Source organism: Tamandua tetradactyla, chromosome 20 (genome assembly GCF_023851605.1).
Source record: "Tamandua tetradactyla isolate mTamTet1 chromosome 20, mTamTet1.pri, whole genome shotgun sequence".
Lineage (NCBI taxonomy): Eukaryota > Metazoa > Chordata > Mammalia > Pilosa > Myrmecophagidae > Tamandua > Tamandua tetradactyla.
The window spans coordinates 3,270,454-3,289,495 of record NC_135346.1 but is presented as its reverse complement, the minus strand read 5'-3'; the positions used below and the strand labels follow the sequence as shown (position 1 = coordinate 3,289,495).

At 48.8% G+C, this 19,042-nt stretch overlaps 1 protein-coding gene across 1 annotated transcript; it reads left to right on the top strand.

The window, feature by feature from the left end:
• Nucleotides 1-1,379: 1,379 nt before the first annotated feature.
• On the top strand, nt 1,380-17,515 carry TRIM7 (tripartite motif containing 7). The gene is made up of 7 exons (XM_077138271.1): nt 1,380-1,936; nt 2,811-2,906; nt 8,525-8,755; nt 9,744-9,766; nt 10,047-10,162; nt 10,636-10,671; nt 15,587-17,515. Exons 1-7 carry the CDS (start codon nt 1,433-1,435, stop codon nt 16,096-16,098), a joined length of 1,518 nt encoding a protein of 505 aa, XP_076994386.1. The 5' UTR covers nt 1,380-1,432; the 3' UTR covers nt 16,099-17,515.
• The last annotated feature ends 1,527 nt before the right edge of the window (nt 17,516-19,042 follow it).

Here is a 19,042-nt window from a genome sequence, read left to right as displayed (position 1 = left end):
CTGATACTCCATTTATCCAGGGTATGGACATATATGTAAAAAAAATAAGGACAGTAAATAAATAATAGGGGAAGATGGGGTAAAAATTTGGGTGGATTGCAATACTAGTGGTCAATGAGAAGGACGGGCAAGGGGTATGGGATGTACGAGTTTTTTCTCTTTATTTCTTTTTCTGGAGTGATACAAATGCACTCGTGATGCTGAATACGCAACTATATGATGTTTTGTGAGCCACTGGCCATATATTATGGATGAACTGCACATGTGTGAAGATATCTTAATAAATATATATATACATATACAGAATGTGTATATAGATACACACACACACACACACTTGAAGCACATAAATATTTACATGTAAATTTAAAGTGTGTGTGTGTGTATCTATATACACATTCTGTATATGTGTGTATATATATATATATATGTAAAGTGGGAGAGGCCACAGGGAGTGAGTTGGGGAGTCCGGGGACGGACTGGGGGTCAGGAAAGGAGAAGGAAACCTCAAAGGAGTCAGAGAAGGGGGGCGACGCAGTGAGCTGGGAGAAGAGCCAGGCGCGCAGAGAAAGGCCATCGAAGTTGAGCGATCAGAGCACAGGTGAGGCGAGGCCTGAGAACGAACCTAGGATATAGGCTCGTGGAGGCCACCGGTGACCTTGATGAGAATGGTTTCCGAGGAGGGTGGGGCGAAAGCCGGGCCCGAGTGCCCTCCAGAGTGACCGAAGCGAGAGGACAGAGAGCATATGACACCGGCAGCTCCGGAGCCGGAGCGGGGCTGTGGAACCGAGCAGGGGGCGCACGAGGGGGTGGATTGGGGTGTGGGTGGGGAGGACGTGACACTTAAGAAAGTGGGAAAATTTCTTGTAAATGCAATACTTGTTCCAAACCAAAATAAAAATAAGCGGGGTGGAGGTATGTGTCGCTGGACAGAAGGCCAGGCCTGGGGCTTGGGGGGTTGGGGGTGGGGCCCAGAGCCAGGTTTCCGCCCTAAATTTAGCTTCGCTCGGGGTTAGGGCCTGCCTCCGGCCTGCGCCCCGGGAACCTGACACCGCGGCCCGGAGCCGGGCCCTTGCCCCGACGGTGTCGGGTCACCCTCGGGAGGCGGCCGGGAGCGGCGCCCAGTGGGATTCGCGCGCCCACCTGTCGCGGCCCGTTTCCCGGGGCTGACGGGGTCAGGCTGGAGCGTCGGGGGGAGACCCAGGTGGCGGGCGCACGGCACCGTCCGCCTTTCAAATCCCCTCGCCCTTCCCATCTCGCCAGTCTCCAGCGCGCACCCTCCCCGCGGGGCTCCCGGGCGGACGCGCCCCGGGCTCACGGCTCCGCCTTCCGGGTCTCGGCTCCGCCTTTCCGGCCTCGGCTCCGCCCTTCCTCTCCGAGTAGGCGCTAGGAGGCCGGCCCGCTCCCGGGGCCGTGTGTGCGGAGCGCACGTATGGCGGCCGTGGGACCCCGGACAGGCCCGGGGGCCGGGGCCGAGGCGCTGGCGCTGGCTGCAGAGCTGCAGGGCGAGGCGACGTGCTCCATCTGCCTGGAGCTCTTCCGGGAGCCCGTGTCTGTCGAGTGTGGCCACAGCTTCTGCCGCGCGTGCATCTCGCGCTGCTGGGAGCGCCCGGCTTCCGGGGCCCCCGCCGCGCCCCCTGCCCGGTCCAGCCCTCTTCCCTGCCCGCAGTGCCGCGAGCCGACGCGCCCGGACCACCTGCGGCCCAACCGGCAGCTGGCCGCCGTGGCCGCGCTGCTGCGGCGATTCAGCCTGCCCGCGGCCGCCGGCGGGGAGCGCGGACGGCGGGAGGCGGCGGCCAGCTGCGGGCTGCACGGAGAGCCGCTCAAGCTCTTTTGCCAGGACGACGGGCGCGCCATTTGCGTGGTGTGCGACCGTGCCCGCGAGCACCGCTCACACGCGGTGCTGCCACTGGACGAGGCGGTGCAAGAGGCCAAGGTGAGAATCCGGTCATACCTCGCCTGTCCCCGCGACCCTTGGGCTCTGAGCCTACCAGCCCGCACACCCGGTGCATCCCACTCGCAGGCAGGCAGGCAGGGGCGCTGGTGAGTCCCTGCCCCCTTTCTCCTATCCGCCGCCGCCCAGCGCTGCCTCCGGGGCGGAAGGCGGTTCTCCTGTCAGCACCACACCACCAACACGCACACACACGCACGCACACGCGCGCCCGCATTTCCCTCTGGTTCCCATGCTGGATCGCCTGCGTGACGCCCCCACGGACCTTGCGATTTTCTTCCTCTCGGTTCCGGGCCTCTAGCGGCCTCTCGGTTATTGCAGCTCTTGGCTCAGGAGAAACCCCGTCACACCCACACGTCCCCTGACCCCACTCAGCTTCGTCTCCCGGGCGTGGCCTTGCTCAGTGTCCCCCCTCCCCTCCGGGACCTGGTGGAGCGACCTCCACGAGGCCGAGGGGGCAAGAGCCGGATTCCTGACCCGCGTGAGGAGTTCGCTGAAGCCATCCCCATGGCCCCTTGCGGCCTCCTTGCTGGGGCCGCGGCCCGGCAGTGTGTGGAGGCCTCGGGCGCTCTGTGCTTGCTCTCCCACCATGCTCAACCCTTCCATCCAAAGGGGAGCAGAGACGACGCGGGCTGCGCCGGAGGGGGGCTTGTGTTTCAGCCTGCAGTGTGCAGCTGGTGACCTGGAGGAAGTGAGACCCCAGGGCCTTTGGAGTTACCCTGGGTGTGCTGCATCCTTCCCGATATCCAGTGGAGGCTGCCACCAGCCTCCTCAATGAGCAAGGACTTCCTGGATGGCTCCAGAAAGCGACTTCCCAGACTCCTTGCCCCTCTCCTTCTCACTTCTCTCTCTTCTGCAGGAGCTCCTGGAGGCCAGGCTGAGGGTCCTGAAGAAGGAGCTGGAGGAGTATGAGATGTTCAGGTCCACAGAGGAAAAGGAGAGCAGGGAGCTCCTGGTGAGCTGGTCACCCCAGCTGGACCCCAGTGGGGGACAACAGCAGAGTTGCCCCCACCCCCACCCCCGGCTCTGGGTGTGGTGTTGGAATGCATGGATTTTAGAAAGTTAATCTGGTGCATATTATATAGAGTGACATTATAATTCATTCTGCAATCCGGGGCTTTGGAGAGTGAAAGGGTGTACTAAAGTAATCAGTCTAGAACAACTGGTATAAAAGTCAAATTGCCTGTGAATCAGGATGTACGGTCACCCTAACGTTATGTAACTCCCCAATTGGGGCGTGGGGCAGCATGTTGCAGTTTAACACAGTAATATTTCGGCACAGAAGTATATGAATATTCTTACTAAGTAGGAGCATACTTATAATAAATAGCCTCATATCAGTTCAGTGCATGTTTTACTACCAAATGCGTTATGGAAAAAAAATCAATTTTCAGAGTGTTTTAGATTTTGGAATTGTTTTGGTTTGTTAAATGCTGCAGGAATGCAATATACCAGAAATGGGTTGGCTTTTATAAAAGGAATTTATTAGGTTACACGTTTACATAAGGCCATAAAAATGTCCAAACTAAGGCATCCAGATAAAGATAACCTTGACTCAAGAAAGGGCGGATGATGTTCTGGGTTCTCTGTCAGCTGGAAAGGCAAGTGGCCACATCTGCTAGCTTTCTCTCCTGGCTTCTCACTCCATAAACCTTCCTGGGGCATTTTCTTTCTGCAGCTCCAAAGATTTCTTCTCTGGTCAGCTCTGAACCTTTTTCCAAAATGGCTCACTCTTAAGGGTTCCGGTAAGCGTATTATAACCCACCTTGAATGGGTGGAGATGCATCTCCATGGAAACCATCTAATCAAAGGGTCACATCTCTATGGAAACAACTTAATAAAAAAGATCCCACCCAACAATATTGAATCAGGATTAAAGAGCATGGCTTTTCTGGAGTACACCATAGTTTCAAACTGGCACACTGACTCTTATTTGTCTACTTCAAATTCTGTTCCTCGCTCAATTTGTAGGTGTTGAATGAATGTCTCCACTAGAGCTGGTCAGTGTGGGGCTTTCTGTTCTGGAGCTGGAACTTAGAGGAGGAGTAACTTGAGGACCCTCCTTTCCTCAAGGTGGAAGTGGAGGGGACAGGGGGAGGACTCTCTAGTTGAGATGCCCCCGGTTCCTTTCCTGCCCCCAAATGCATCCAGTGTGCCTCTCAGAACTCCCAGTTTATTCATCCACTTCCCTCCACCAGGAAGAGCTCACACCTCCTCACCCTTATTCCTTTCCTGCTGGAGAAGGGGGTAAGCAAGTCTCTTCAGAAGCTGCTGTTTTACATCCAGGACCCAAGGGGCCTCCCTGCAGCATGGGCAGCTTCTCAGTCACTGTCAGGACCCCATGACTCTGCTTAGCAACTTCCACCGCTGCCCTCTCCCAACGTCCAGCTTCCCACTTCCACTTGTGGCCCATACATCATCATTACAAAAGACTGTTTGATGAAACCACAGAAGTAGAGCCTAACTTTTGCTGCATGTTTACAAGGGGAATGAGTTCTTGTATTTGGAATTTCTCTTATGGTTTCAAGGAATGGTCCTCAAACGAGATCAGTTTTGTCCCCTCCACTTCGGGAACATTTGGCAGTGGAGATATTTCTCGTTGCCAACACTGGGTAGGACTGCTGTTGGCACCTTACAATGTACAGGGAAGTCCCACACAGCAAAGATATGACTCCAAATGTCAATACTGCCAGGGTCGAGAATCCCTGATTTAAAGTATTCTGGCAAATGCTATTTCACTTGCGTTATTCCCTTGGGAGGCAATATGGTGTAGTTGGGAGAAAGTACAGACTTCAGGGCCAGACTCCATGGGTCAGAATCCTGGCTTACCACTTACTGGCAATATGTCCCTCTGCCTCTGTCTTCTCATCTGTAAAATGGGATGATAAAGGTACTCGCCTCATTGTGTTGTTGTCAGGGCTGAGTGAGGTAAAACATTAAAGTGCTGTGAAAGTTGCCTGCCATAGGGTATTTCCCCAGGAAATGTTAGCTGCAGTTGTTTGCTTTCCCAGTTTCCTGATAATGAAGGGGAAGCAGAGGGTGTTTGGGTTTGCTAAAGCTGCCAGAATGCAATATCCCAGAAATGAGTTAGCTTTTATAAAGGCGATTTATTTAGTTACAGATTTACAGTTCTTTGGAGGAACGGCGGCTGGCTTTCATCTGGGTTCCTCTGTTATGTGGGAAGACACAGGGCAATGTCCACTGGCCTTTCCTCCATACTTCTGGGTTCAAATGGCTTTCCATGGGGCATTTCCTCTCTGCATTTCCAAATGTCTGGGTCTTTGTCAGCTCTGAGCACTGAGCTGAGCTGCATCTCTCTCTTCTGACTTCTCCCCTGAAGCCTTCAGCCGAATAGATTAAATATCACTCACTGCAGAAGACATTCCCCTTAGCCTACTGCAGATGTGATCAGCCGTAGATGAATTTCATGTGCTGATGACTTACTTCCACAGCCACAGGACAACTGGACATCATCACCTGGCCAAGTTGACACCTGAACCTACCTATCACAAGGGCATTGTAGGAAGCTGTGGCTTGAACCCAGGTCTCCTGACTTCAGATTCTTCTCACAGTCTTCCCTTGTGCCGGCTTTTCCTTTTCTCTAGAGTTTTCAGACAGAGGAGCTCGGACAGTCTAGCTTGTCCCAGAGGGCGAATCCTTTTCAATTGTCACCACCCAAGTCTTTGTCTCCTTTCTTGTTACATTAGGTGAAATGCCACACATGAAGAATTGAGAGAGAGAGTCAGGAGTGTGAATCTGATCTCAAGTAGGAAGCACTATGCAATGCCAGTTTAAAGAATAGAATGTAAAGCTTGTATAACTCGCTATCTTAGGCCTTTGCAGTTGTGTTGACATGTCTGGACATTGGCATTAGATTTTTCTTTCTGCTTTTGGCTTTTCTGTTTCTCCTAGGTTTTGTATGATGAGTGCGTGTTATTTTTATAAACTGCTGAGAAAGGTGCTCTTTAAAAAGAAATGAAGAAACAGAGTCAAGGGGTTATCCTGGAAAGTATTCTCATGTATTATATAGATATCTCTTTTTAGTCTATGGTATATTGGTGTGGCTAGAGCTGTGTTCCAGTAGCCTTGAGTCTTGGAGACAATTGTATAACAATTTAGCTTTTACAGTGTGACCGTGTGATTGTGAAAACCTTGTGCCGGATGCTCCTTTTATCCAGGGTATGAACAGATCAGTGAAAAAATAAGGACAAAAAATAAATGAATAATAGGGGAAGAAAAAAGGTAAAATATTGGGTAGATTGAAATACTAGTGATTACTGAGACAGAGGGGTAAGGGATATGGGATGTATGAGTTTTTCCTTTTTTCTTTTTCTTTCTTTTTCTGGAGTGATGCAAAGGTTCTAAAAATGATCCTGGTGATGAATACACAACTATGTGATGATGTTGTGAGCTATTGAATGTAAACTATGGATGGACTGAACATGTGTGTAGATTTCTCAATAAAAATATTTTTAAAAAGAAGTGAAGAGTGAAAGTCTGAGGGGTGACAAAATAAATGTGTTTGGGGAATGAAAACTGCCTTAGTTAATTCCTCTGGTTACCCCAGGCAGGACCAATTTATTCCTCCCACTTTTTTTTTTCTCCATTGTACTTTTTTGCAAAAAATATATATATTGAGAAATCTTTATCCTCCACCAGGACAAACCAATATATAAGCTTTTTTTTTTTTTGCTTAGACATGGAAGCAGTTTTCACACTGCCCACTGCCCATGAGAAGGGACAATGTACTAAAGGTACAACGCCAAACCTTTCTAACTTGCATAAAAATTCCAGATACCCTATTGGCCACCTGAAGATGAAAACAGATAATGCTGTAAATGTTAACTGGCTTTTTCTCCTAATATTAAACATAAAAACCATATGGGAAATACAGAAATTCCAATAGAAGTAACATAAACCTGTCATAAACTGTAAATGTTAACTGGTTTTATCTCCTAATATTAAACATAAAAACCATACGGGAAATACAGAAATTCCAATAGAAGTAACATAAACCTGTCAAATTGTAAACAAAATCTATTTGAGGAACACCATGAATGACAAATGGTCTGCAGTGTCAATTTTAGAATGAGGCAGAAAAATGTTGGAAGGCTGGTTAATTTTCCCCTTGTTCAGTTTCAGTTTTGCATCCTTGATTCTCTGATGTCCACAGTGTTAATTGTCTCTCAGTAATTGCATTATTAGCATGCTTTGTATGACTCTTCACTTAACGCATCAAGGGTCAGCAATGGCTTCATCAAAAGCTGTATTTGCAAGACAGCAGGGTTTCTCTGGGGAGTTCAGAATCTCATAGTAGAGCACAGAAGTTGAGGGTTAGACACAATCTGATAGGATGCATTGGTTGCATTTCCTTTTATTTTTTTTTTGCCAGATCCAAATCCTTGCTGATATTCTCCAAAATCCCTCTCTTGTCATCACAAGCAGTAACAATAGTAGTCTCTTTTTCATTTTCAAATAGAAGACTGCTTTCTGCTGGTGAGGCACTGGGAATCAAGAACTTTCCCAAAAATCCAGTACATCATTGCAGATATCTTAGGTCTCAATTTTCTCTCTGTATTCTTGAGCCACTGGCTGTTTTCTCTCAGCACCTTCCGTCTTTTGCTCAATAGTTGAGGTGACTCTCCAGGATGACTGTGACGGTTTGAAGCTGTAGGTACCCCAGATAAGATCCTGTTCAGAAAAGATCAGCTAATCCGTTCCTGTGGGTGCAGACCTGTTGTGGGTGGGGCCTTTTGATTGGGCTATTTCAGTTATGGCAAGCTCCAGCCAGTCTTAATCTTCTTATTGAAGTCATTCATAAGAGGATGAAAGACAGAAAGAAGACATGGGAAAAAGCCCCAGAGAAGCTAAGAGAGATAGAAGCTAAAAGAGAGGACACACGGAAAACAGAGGAAGCCACTGAAGCCAGAAGCTGGAAGCAAAGACACCTGGGAGAGAAGGACCAGCAGACATGGCCACATGTCCGGCCATGTGCGATGAGGAGCTGAGATTGTCTCCTGTTGATGCCTTAATTCGGACATTTTTACAGCCTTAGAGCTGTGAATTGTAAGTGAATAAAAGCCTGCCCATTTCTGGTGTATTGCATTTCATCAGCTTTAGCAAATGAACACAATGACCCAGGAGCTCGTATAACAGTTTTATAAGCAATTGAGAGAAGATTCCTCTCCTCGTTGGAAAATTCAGCTTCTCAATCAGTTATGGACCTCATGCCCTCCTCCTACTTCTAAAGTGCGGAAACTGCAGCCTGCTGGCTTTGGGGCTGGTTTGACGTTGCCCTAGGGTGGTAGGCACAAGGCACATCTGTGATGGGGGGAGGAGACAGTGTCTGTTGAGGCTGGTGAGTACACTGACTCGGATATTTAAAATTGAGCATGTGTGAGTGCTCGTGTGTGCGTGTGTGTGCGTGTGTGTGCGTGTGTGTGTGTGTAGGGGCTTGTGTCTGACCCCCAGAGCAGTGAGGGGATGGAACCTGCCCCGTGAAGGGAGTGAAGGCTCCTTTCCTAAGACCAGGTGCCGACACCGTTGCCCCCACACCCTCTCCTCCCTGGGCAGAAGCAGATGGCGGCCGAGCAGGAGAAGGTGGGGGCTGAGTTCCAGGCGCTGCGTGCCTTCCTGGTGGAGCAGGAGGGCCGGCTGCTGGGCCGCCTGGAGGAGCTGTCCAGGGAGGTGACGCAGAAGCAGAATGAAAACCTGGCCTTGCTCGGGGGAGAGATCGCCCTGCTCTCCAAGCTCAGCAGCCAGATCCAGGAGACAGCTCGCAAGTCCGACCTGGACTTTCTCCAGGTGAGTCTGTCCTGCCAGGTGTTCGAGTGGTTTATCCTAAGGCCCTGGGAAAGACAGAGCGACAGAGTCAGATCCCGTGAGTTTAGAGGAACCACCCAATCGGGAACTCGGGGGTGGGGTCTGGCGAGGGGTGCCCTGATTCTCCTGGGCCTGGAGGACTGAAGGGGTTTGATGAAAGTTTCTTGACAGTGATCCACAAAAATGTATTTTACATTCTAATCCAGGATATATGTATTTGAAACAAAAACCTCAGAAAACAATGCTTACCTCTGCTGCTTGTGATGTGCTTTGGTGTTTCCCATTCTGTTTTATCTCATTTTTATAACAACGGTCACAATCCACTAAATAAATTTCACAAGCCGCTATCGGGTCAGAAACAGTGGTTGCAAAGGGCTGTGTGACTTGTCTCATGTCATTTTTTTTTTTAAAGTTTTAAACTTAAAAAGAAAAGTTTTATTCACACATCATACAATTCAACCTAAGCAAGAAATCAGCGGTTCCCAGAATAATCACGTAGCCATGCTTTCACTGCCACATTTCCACTTCTTCCCCCAAAGAATCCCACGCCCCTCCCCCATTTTCCCTGCTTATTGACGTTCAGCTTTGGCATATTGGCTTTGCTACATTCAGTGCGAACATATTGCAATATTACAGTGTAACTGTTAACTATAGACACTGGTTTGCAGTGATTGTGTTCCCCCCCATGCCATCCGTTTCTCAACACCTTGCAACTGTCATGTCATTTTGAGAGCAGAGGTAACACAAGTCCCAGATGGCTCCAGTGAAGGTTCTGTAAAGAACATGTGCAGAGCTGTGGGCAGGATTGAGGGACCCACCGAGTTGTTGGGGTGCCCACAGGCTGTGGGGCATGGAGCTCCTGCTTGTGGGTTACTCCTCTCCTAGCAGGGCAGGGGGTTAGGTTTGCTTTCTCAAAGGTGAACGGAGGGAACGCGATGCTGATTCGGTTTTCTCCCATCCTTCCTTCCAGGAGTTCAAAAACACATTGAACAGGTAAGAGAACCTGATGGCTCCTTGGGTCTCCCTGAGCCATCTCCTCTCCTTTTCCACTGACTGGTCCCTCATTCCTACCTCCCTACCCCCCGGCTCCCTGCTGCCTTACTGCATGCCTTCTGAAGCAGATGTCCACCTGCTGGCCAGGGGCATCTGGACACATGGTCTGCCTCTTCCTTTTCTGCCTCTCCCCCCGAGAGAGGGCCTTCCATCTATGTGGCAGAGCCCAGTGGGGTTGGCATGGTGCCTGTCAGCCTGCGCCAGGGACCCTGTCCTGCAGGTGCAGCAGTGTTCCTGGTGCCAAGCCCACCACAGTCTCTTCTGAAATGAAGAATAAAGTCTGGAACGTTTCCCTCAAGTCTTTTGTCTTAAAGGGGCTGCTCAAGAAGTTTAAAGGTAAGGGCCGAGCATGAGGCAAGGCCACGCAGCATGGGGGAGGCATGTTTCTGAGGGTGTCCCTTTGCAGAAGCTGTAGCTGTGGTGTACGGAGGCCCAGCTCGTGGGAGAGGCAGTAGTGGCGAATTGATCATGCCCACCTGGGCTATGTAGCTTCCCAAGGGGGTGGACGGTGTGGAGGGGTCGTGGGAGCAGAAAGAGGGCCAAGGGGCTTGCACAGCTGAGACCAGCTCCAGGTGAAAGAGGAGAGACATGGGGAGAGGTTGAGCTGGAGTGCTTGGGCATCTGGCCTTTGCCTCCACCTCCACCCACCCCCCTGCTATGGTTGGCTCAGTGCCTGCACACCAGTCTCAGCTTCTGGGAAATTTGGTGACTGAGTGAGGCCAGTTGGGCTATATATGTTGGAAGAGGACATGTCATTGCCACACAAACACTTGAGGCGCTCATGCATACCCTGTTTTGTTTCTTCTCAGAGGATCTTCGTGAAGAGCTGGAGAAAGAGGAGAAAGGTATGGTAGGGGTGACAGTGAGTTCTGATTACCTGCAATGTAGAGAACCCACCCCCTGCAGGTGACTCAGTGGATTCTGTCAAAGAGAAAATTGCATTGGACAATGTCAAACAGTTGGCCAAGATGGCATTACTTAAGGGCTGCTGCAGGGGGGACGAGAGACTAGAACTCAACTGTTTTAATTTCCTAATGCTGCTGGAAAGCAATATACCAGAAAGGGAAGCTTTTATAAAGGTAATTTATTAAGTTCAAGTTTACAGTTCTAAGGCCTTAAAAATGTCCAAATGGAGGCATCCAAAGAAAGATACCATGACTCAAGAAAGGGCTAGATGGTGTTCAGGTTTCCTCTAACACATGGGAAGGCATGTGGCTCATGTCTGCTGGTCCTTTGCTGCTCTGAGGAAACTCTGAATTTCTTCTCTTAGCTTTTCTTGCCTCTCTCCAGGTTCCTCCAGGTTCTGGCTTGCTTTAGCATCTCATGGAAAGGCACATGGCGATGCCTGCTGGGCTCTGTTCCTGTGTGGCATCTGTCAGCTCTCTCAGCTCCAGGCATCTCCTGGGGCTTCTGCATCTCCAAGCGTCTGTCCCTAGGCATTTGCTCTCTCTGTTTGACACTCCAAGCATCTCCACATGTCTGTGTGTGAGCTTTGTCTGCTCTTTTCCAAACCGTTTCCCCCTTTAAACAACTCCAATACATTGGTCAAAACACACCTTGAATGGGCAGGGTCACATCTCCATCTAATTAAAAGGTCACACCCAAAATTGGGTATGTCACATCTCCATGGAAACAACCTAATCAAAAGGTCCCTCCCTAAGCACTAGGTCTGGCTCCACAAGACTGGGTCAGGACAGAGAAAACATGGCTTTTCCAGGGTACATAACCATCTCAAACGAGCACGCCAACTTTGAGGAAGGGGCTGGTTGAGAGTTTTATAGGCAGGGCAAGGGGGTGGCCAGGAGCGAGTTTGACTTTGAATATGTAGTGTCCAAATAGTTTTTTTTCCATTCTGTAGTCAACAGCTGTAAGGTTGGTGTCAGGGTGGTCGGGAGGAGGGGGGGTGGGCAAGAGGCTGAAGCGTTGGAGGCACAGCTACAGCTTTATCGGGTAAAAACGCAGTCCTGGGTCAGCTGCTTCCTTCGGCCGCACCTCAGGGACTTGGCCTCCTTGGCTCTGCATCTCGTCTAGGGAGTTCTGGCTCCCAAGGCAGCAGTGGGGTCCCGAGGCCCTATGAGCTGATTCAGTGCCCTGTGCCTTGGGGTTCTTCACCTGGGGAGGGCGCGTGGTCACCTGGCGAGCCTCTTGCCCCCGCCCCACTCCCCTTCATAAGAAGACTCTCCTGGGGACGGGACAGCAGGGAAACACTGGGGACTGAGAACAGGTCGGGAAATGGCCCCAGAGGGAGTGGGACCAAGCTCGGCTGGGAGGAGATGCACAGCTCCTTTTTTCTTTGTACGTTGTACAGTGGGGGTCACATTTCATTCTTTTCCTGAGGAATAACCCATTATCGTGGCACCATTGGTAGGAAGTATTTTTCAAGTGCGTGGGCCAGGAATCGGACCTGGGTCCCCTGCATGGTGGGCAAGAATTCTGTCCCTGGCACAGGTTCTTCTCTTTTTTCTTTTAATTTTTATTTATTTTATATGTTCAAAATTGTAACATTTATTTATAAAATCAATGATCTAGAACAATAAGGCCATCTGAAGTTGGGTATTATAGGTGGCAATTAAAATCATTATCAGACACGTCATATAATTTATTCTTCTTACTTTGTTTTAGCTTTTCATTTGGACATAATTTCAGACTTAACAGAAAAGTTGATAAAACAGTACAAAGAATTCCCATATACCCTTCATGCAGGTTTTCCAAATATTAACAGTTTACTACATTAGATTTATTTTCTGTGCATTTGCTTTATATATTTGCTACATGTTACATTTACTTTATACATATATACTTTTTATTACCTGATTATATTATGTATATTTTATATAGCCCTTCATAGATTAAAAAATTTTTTTTAAATTTCTATTAATAAAACCAATCAACATACAACATGAACATTCTTAACGTCTGAACATTCCATACTTGGTGTGTAATCAATGGCTCACAGTATCATCACATGCCAGTATATTCATCACCGTGATCATTTCTCAGAACATTTACATCACTCCAGAAAAAGAAATAAAAAGAAAAAAGTCAAACATACCATACCCCTTATCCTTCCCTCTCATTGAGCACTAGTATTTCTCTCTATCAAATTTATTTTAACATTTGTTCCCCTATTATTTATTTATTTTTAATCCATATTTTTTACTCATCTGTCCATACTGTGATAAAAGTATCAGAACAAGGTTTTCACAATCACACAGTCACATTACAAAAGCTTTATCATTATACAATCATCTTGGCTACAGGAACACAGCTCTACAGTTTCAGGGACTTCCCTCTAGCCTCTCTAATACATCTTAAACTAAAAAGGGGTTATCTATATAATGCGTGAGAATAACCTCCAGGATAACCTCTTGACTCTGTTTGAAATCTCTCAGCCACTGATACTCTGTTCTGTCTCATTTCTCTCTTCTCCCTTTTGGTTGAGAAGGTTTTCTCAATCCCTTGATGCTGAATCCCAGCTCATTCTAGGACTACAAACGGTGCCTATTGTAGTTTGCAAGCTTCCAGAATGCAATACCAGAACTGAAATAGCTTTTAAAAGGGAAATTGATAAGCTGCAAGTTTACAGTTTTAAGCCTATAAAAATGTCCAAGCTAAGGCATCCAGGGAAAGATACCTTAATTCAAGGAAGGCCGATGGGTCAAGGACAACCAACTCTGTCAGCTAGGCAGTCACCTGGCTGGCATCTGCTGGTCCCTTGCTCCTGGGCTCCATACTTTCAGCTTCTGTTCCCGTGGAAGTTCCTCACTTTGCTTCTCCAGGGCTGGCTTTCATCTCTTTGCTTCCCTTGCCTTTCTCCAGGCTCTGGCTTGGCTTAACATCTCATGGCAATGTCTACTGGGCTCCAAGCATCTCCAAACATTTGTGTCTCTGTTCTCCAAGTGTCAGCATCTGTGTCAGCTCTGCTCTGAAGTTTCTGTCAGCTCTTTCATTTCTGGCTCTCTCCAAAATGTTTCCTTTTAAAGGATTCCAGTAAACTAAGCAAGACCCACCTAGAATGGGTGGAGTCACATCTCCATGTAATCAAAAGATTCCACCCACAATTGGGCATGTCACATCTCCATGGAGATAATCTAATCAAAATTTCCAACCTACAGTGCTGGATAGGGATTTGAAAAACAGCTGCTCCCACAAGATTGGATCAGGATTAAAGCAGGGCTTTTCTGGGGTACATAATACTTTGAAACAAGCACAGTTTCTTTAATGGAGAGGCCTTCCCTGACCACCCTAGTTAAAATTATAACCTGCTCCCACCGTCTGCTCTCCTGACTTGCTACTGTTGTCACTTACTGATTCCCTCCACTTCCTAGAAAGTGAGCCTCAGCAGGGCAAGGATACTCAGTGGTTTTATGAATTCTGTGGTACACCCAGGGCCTGGGACAGTGCCTGGGACATAGTGCTCAGAAGAAGTGTACAAATCTTAACTTCTTATTGTGAAAGGGAAATTTCAAACGTACACAAATCGAGAGCAGAGCATATCAGACTGCCATGTAAGCACCATTCACCTCACTTATCAGTTTATGGCTAATATTTTACAATCTCATTCCCACTGGGTTTTTTGAGTTTTTTTTTCCAGCATTTTTTAAATTGTGAAATATATATACAAAACAATAAATTTCAAAACACATTTTAACAAGTGATTATGGAACAGATGTCAGAGTTCGATGTGGGTTACAGTTCCACAATTTTAGGTTTTTCCTTCTAGCTGCTCCAAGACGCTGGAGACTGAAAGAAATATCAATATAATGACTCAGCAGTCACACTCATTTGTTAAACCCTCCCTTCCTTGTTATAATTCCCCCTTCTCCTTTGATCTTTCTCCCAATCTTTAGGGGTATTTGGGCTCTGCCCATTCTAACTTTTTCATGTTGGAAAGGACTATCAGTAATATGGGATAGGGGGGCGAAATTAGTTCTGGAGAGGTTGATCCCTCTGGGCTTCAGGACTTATCTGACCCAGGAACCATCTGGAGGTTGTAGGTTTCTGGAAATTAAGCTCAGTGCTTGAAGCTTTCACAGAATCTCAGAAAAAGCCCTAGGTGTTCTTTAGGGTTGGCAGGAATGGGTTTGGTTGGGATTTGGTAATTAGCAATATCTGGCTGAAGCTTGTGTAAGAGTGGCCTCCAGGACAGACCTTTGACTCTATTTGAACCCTCTTAGCCACTGAGAGCTTCTTTTATTGCACGGTCAGGATGGCATTGTCGATCCCATGGTGCCAGGGCCAGACTCATCCCTGGGAGTTCTCTCCCACACCACCAGGGAGACTTTCACCCCTGGATGTCATCTCCCATGCATGGGGGAGGTCAATGGTTTCACTTGCAGAGTTGGGCTTAGAGAGAGAGAGGCCACATCTGAGCAACAACAGAGATTCTCTGGGGGTGACTCTCAGACATCATTATAAATAGGCTTAGTTTCCCCTTTGTAGTCCCCAGTTATCTTTTCAGTTGGATTGGTGGGTCTTTCTGAATTTGGATCCAAATCAAGTCCTTATACTTGGTACCACTTGGAACCATCTCAATAAATACTTGGGTGGAAAAAAAAAAAAACCAAAAAAGTAGCTTCCCCGTGAAGAGGGCTAGAGAGCAGGCTGGGCGTGGGCGCTGGACACCGGAAGGGCTCTGGGCTGCAGGGAAATCGGGTTTGCGAGGGAGGGAGGCGGGCTCGCAGGGCCCCAGAAGCGGGGGCGGGGCGCTGTGGAGGGGCTGCCTGATCTTCTCTCCCTCTGTCCTGCCCTCTCCTGCAGTGGAGCTGACCCTGGACCCCGACACGGCCAACCCGCGCCTCATCCTCTCTTTGGACCTTAAGAGCGTGCGCCTTGGCCAGCAGGTCCAGGATGTGCCCAGCCACCCGCGGCGCTTCAACACCAACACGCGGGTGCTGGCGTCGTGCGGCTTCTCGTCGGGCCGCCACCACTGGGAGGTGGAGGTGGGCTCCAAGGATGGCTGGGCCTTCGGGGTGGCACGTGAGAGCGTCCGCCGCAAGGGCCTCACGCCCTTCACCCCCGAGGAGGGCGTGTGGGCGCTGCAGCTCAACAGCGGGCAGTACTGGGCAGTGACCAGCCCTGAACGGACACCCCTCAGCTGCGGGCCCCTGTCGCGTGTGCGGGTGGCGCTGGACCTGGAGGTGGGGGCTGTGTCCTTCTACGCGGCGGAGGACATGCGCCACCTCTACACCTTCCGCGTCAACTTTCACGAGCGTGTGTTCCCCCTGTTTTCCGTCTGCTCCACGGGCACCTACTTGCGAATCTGGCCTTGAGGGGCATTGCACCTCTCTGCCTGGCCGTCCCTGGGAAACATGCTTGTCCTGGTCACTCTCGCCCCCAGTCCATCTCCTGCCCCAGAGGGGCTCCCGCAGAACACAGCGTTGCAGGTTCGAGAGTGGGTGCTTGTGGGAAAGGACACCTGAACAAGGGACCCTGAGAGCCCGACCCTTCCCTGTTGTGGGTGAAAGCGTTCGACCTGATCCCGGAGGAGGTGGAGGCAAGTGAGGACAGAAGCCCAGTTCCCCAACAGAGTTAAAAGAGACGGACAGGGATGCTGCCCCTTACGTGGGTTTACTGCACAGACTCGGAAGTGTCGTCTTCTCTGAAACAACTTGCCAGGTCCTAATTCTGTCGGTTTGTAAAATGCCCCGGGAATGCAATGTGCCAGAGATTGATGGGCTTTTAAAAAGGAAATTTATTAAGTTACAAGTTTGCAGTTCTAAAGCCATAAAGATGTCCAAACTAAGGCATCCAGAGAAAGATAATTCAAGAAAGTCTGAACTGGGAAACATGGAGCTGGCATCTGCTGCTGGTCCTTTGGTTTCTGGTTTCAAACAGCTCCCCCAGGGGAGTTTCTTTTTCCAAAGGTCTCTGGGAGAGTCACAGTTCCATCTAATCAAAAGGCCACGCCCATGATTGGATGTGCCGCATCTCCACGGAAACAACCTAGCCAAAGGTCTCTCCCTAAAATCTACTGAATCAAGATTGAAGAACCTGGCTTTTCTGGGGTATACGACAGATTCAAACGAGCACAGTGGTCCTGTGCTGTCCTTGGCCAGCCACAGTCATCCTCACTTCTGCTGGGCTTCTGGATCCAGCTGGCCTGACCAGGTCATCCTGCTCGGGGAGGAGGGACACCATACTCCCAGCTCAGAGGACAGGTGGGCCCGAACCTGTAGGTGAGGGAAAAGCCACACTGGACATCCGAGGACAACAGCATACAGGCATTGCTACCCTCCAGCACCCTGTAACCCACTGACCCACTGTGATATGTGCAGTCTCCACCACAATGATGCCAAGATGTGTTCTCCAAGTTACTTCAGCCCCCATCTTTGTGTGTCAAAGGACTGTGTCCATTGGTAAAGGAGAGTGAAGGCTCTGGAATTGGCAATGCACAGTGGCATTTCTAATTTTACAGATGCAACTAGCACCAGCATAGAAATACACAGAGCACAAGCATGTCCCTGACAAACTCTTCTGAGAACTCACTAGCAGCAGAGGGCTGTAGTGCCAGAGCTTGCTCGGCCTGTGCCCTGGTGGCCTTCAGCCCACAGACCAACGTCATTAACCCTTGGCTAATTGTTCCCAGCTTTCTGGACTATGATGGGCTTCTGGGAGGGTGGTGAGGGGCTCCCCGCTTGGTGTTCCTCAGCAAAGGGGATGAGGAGATGGAAATACAGACTGAGCTTATGTCTAGGGTGGCTTGACTCATTCTCACCCCACCCCACCCCCACCCCCCAGGTATGAGTGCAGGAACACAAGTGTGAGCAAAGATTTTGCCAGTGTGGGTAAGCATGTGTTCCTTATGTGTGTGAGCCTGTGCACATAGTTTATATTTCAGCTTGAGGGTGGGGGTGGGGAGAACGTGGATTTTGGAGAGGGCATTTATGAGGATGTGTGTAGGGTTTAGTTGGACAGACCCTAGGTCAATTTGGTTGTACCCTACACTTTTGGTATGTTAAAACTGCCAAAACAGTGTACCATAAATGGAACAGCTTTTAAAAAGGGAATTTATTAAGTAACAAGTTTACAGTTCTAAGGCCATAAAAATGCCCAAATGAAGGCATCCAGGGACCTCGACTCAGGTAAGGCTGATGGGTTCAGAATGCCTCTGTCAGCTGGGAAGGTTCATATGGCATGTGCTGGTCCTTTGGCTGCTGATTTCAAACAGCTTCCCCAGGGACATTTCTTTTTGGATCGCCAAAGGTTTCTGCCTATGTGGGCTCTGAAGTTTTTTCCAGAATGGCTCCCTCTTAAAGGACTCCAGAAAGCCATCCCACCTTGAATGGGTGGAGATACATCTCCAGGGAAACCACCTAATCAGAAGGTCCCACCCACAATTGAATGGGTTACATTTCCATGGAAACAACTTAAACAAAAAGATTCCACCCAGCAATATTGAATCAGGTTAAAGAACCTGGCTTTTCTGGTGTACACAACAAATTTTAAACTGGCAACCCTACAATTGTTTTTTGTTAAATATTAGCCATATTAGCCATATCATATTCAAGAGAGGGCAATAAGTTTCCTCCCCCATTATGTGGTTACCAGGTTAGAATAAAAGCAAGTCTCAGACCGCTTCTGTTCTGCCCAGGCTGTTGAGACAAGTCTGTCAGCTCACAGGGATAGTGACAGTAGATCCGTCTGGTCTGCAAGTTTTACGGAGTCTCAGTGCTCTGTCCCTTGAGATGCTTTGAGCAGAACAACCATATAAGTTTCTCTTGGGCAGGCATGACACTGCTCTAGAGGCAGACCCAGTTGACAGAGCAGCAGGGAATCATCCCTGTGTCCTTTGGGCTGGGGACAGGACCATTTCTTGAGAGTCCAGCCTACAGTAGCATTCCAAAGGGTGAAGGTGCTCTTAAATCCTGTGCTGTATTCGGACAGGGAGAGTAGCTCTAGAATATCGAAGACAATGCATGTATTTGAAAACCACTGACTTCCAGAAGGAAAACCCATTTCATTCATCTGATAATCAAGTCACCAGATGTTTATCTGGGCTGCCTCTAGTATCACTTCTTTTTTTTTTTTTTTTAGCAGTGATGATTTTAATTTTTGTTCTGCATTATCTCTTAGGAATATCAGTGCCATTAATTGACTCTCTGGCAACCACTTTTTATATGTTCTCTATCAGCTCACGTTATTTTTATTGAAAAATCTTCACGCACCATACTGTCCACCCAAAGTATACAATCAGTGGCTCACAGTATAAACACA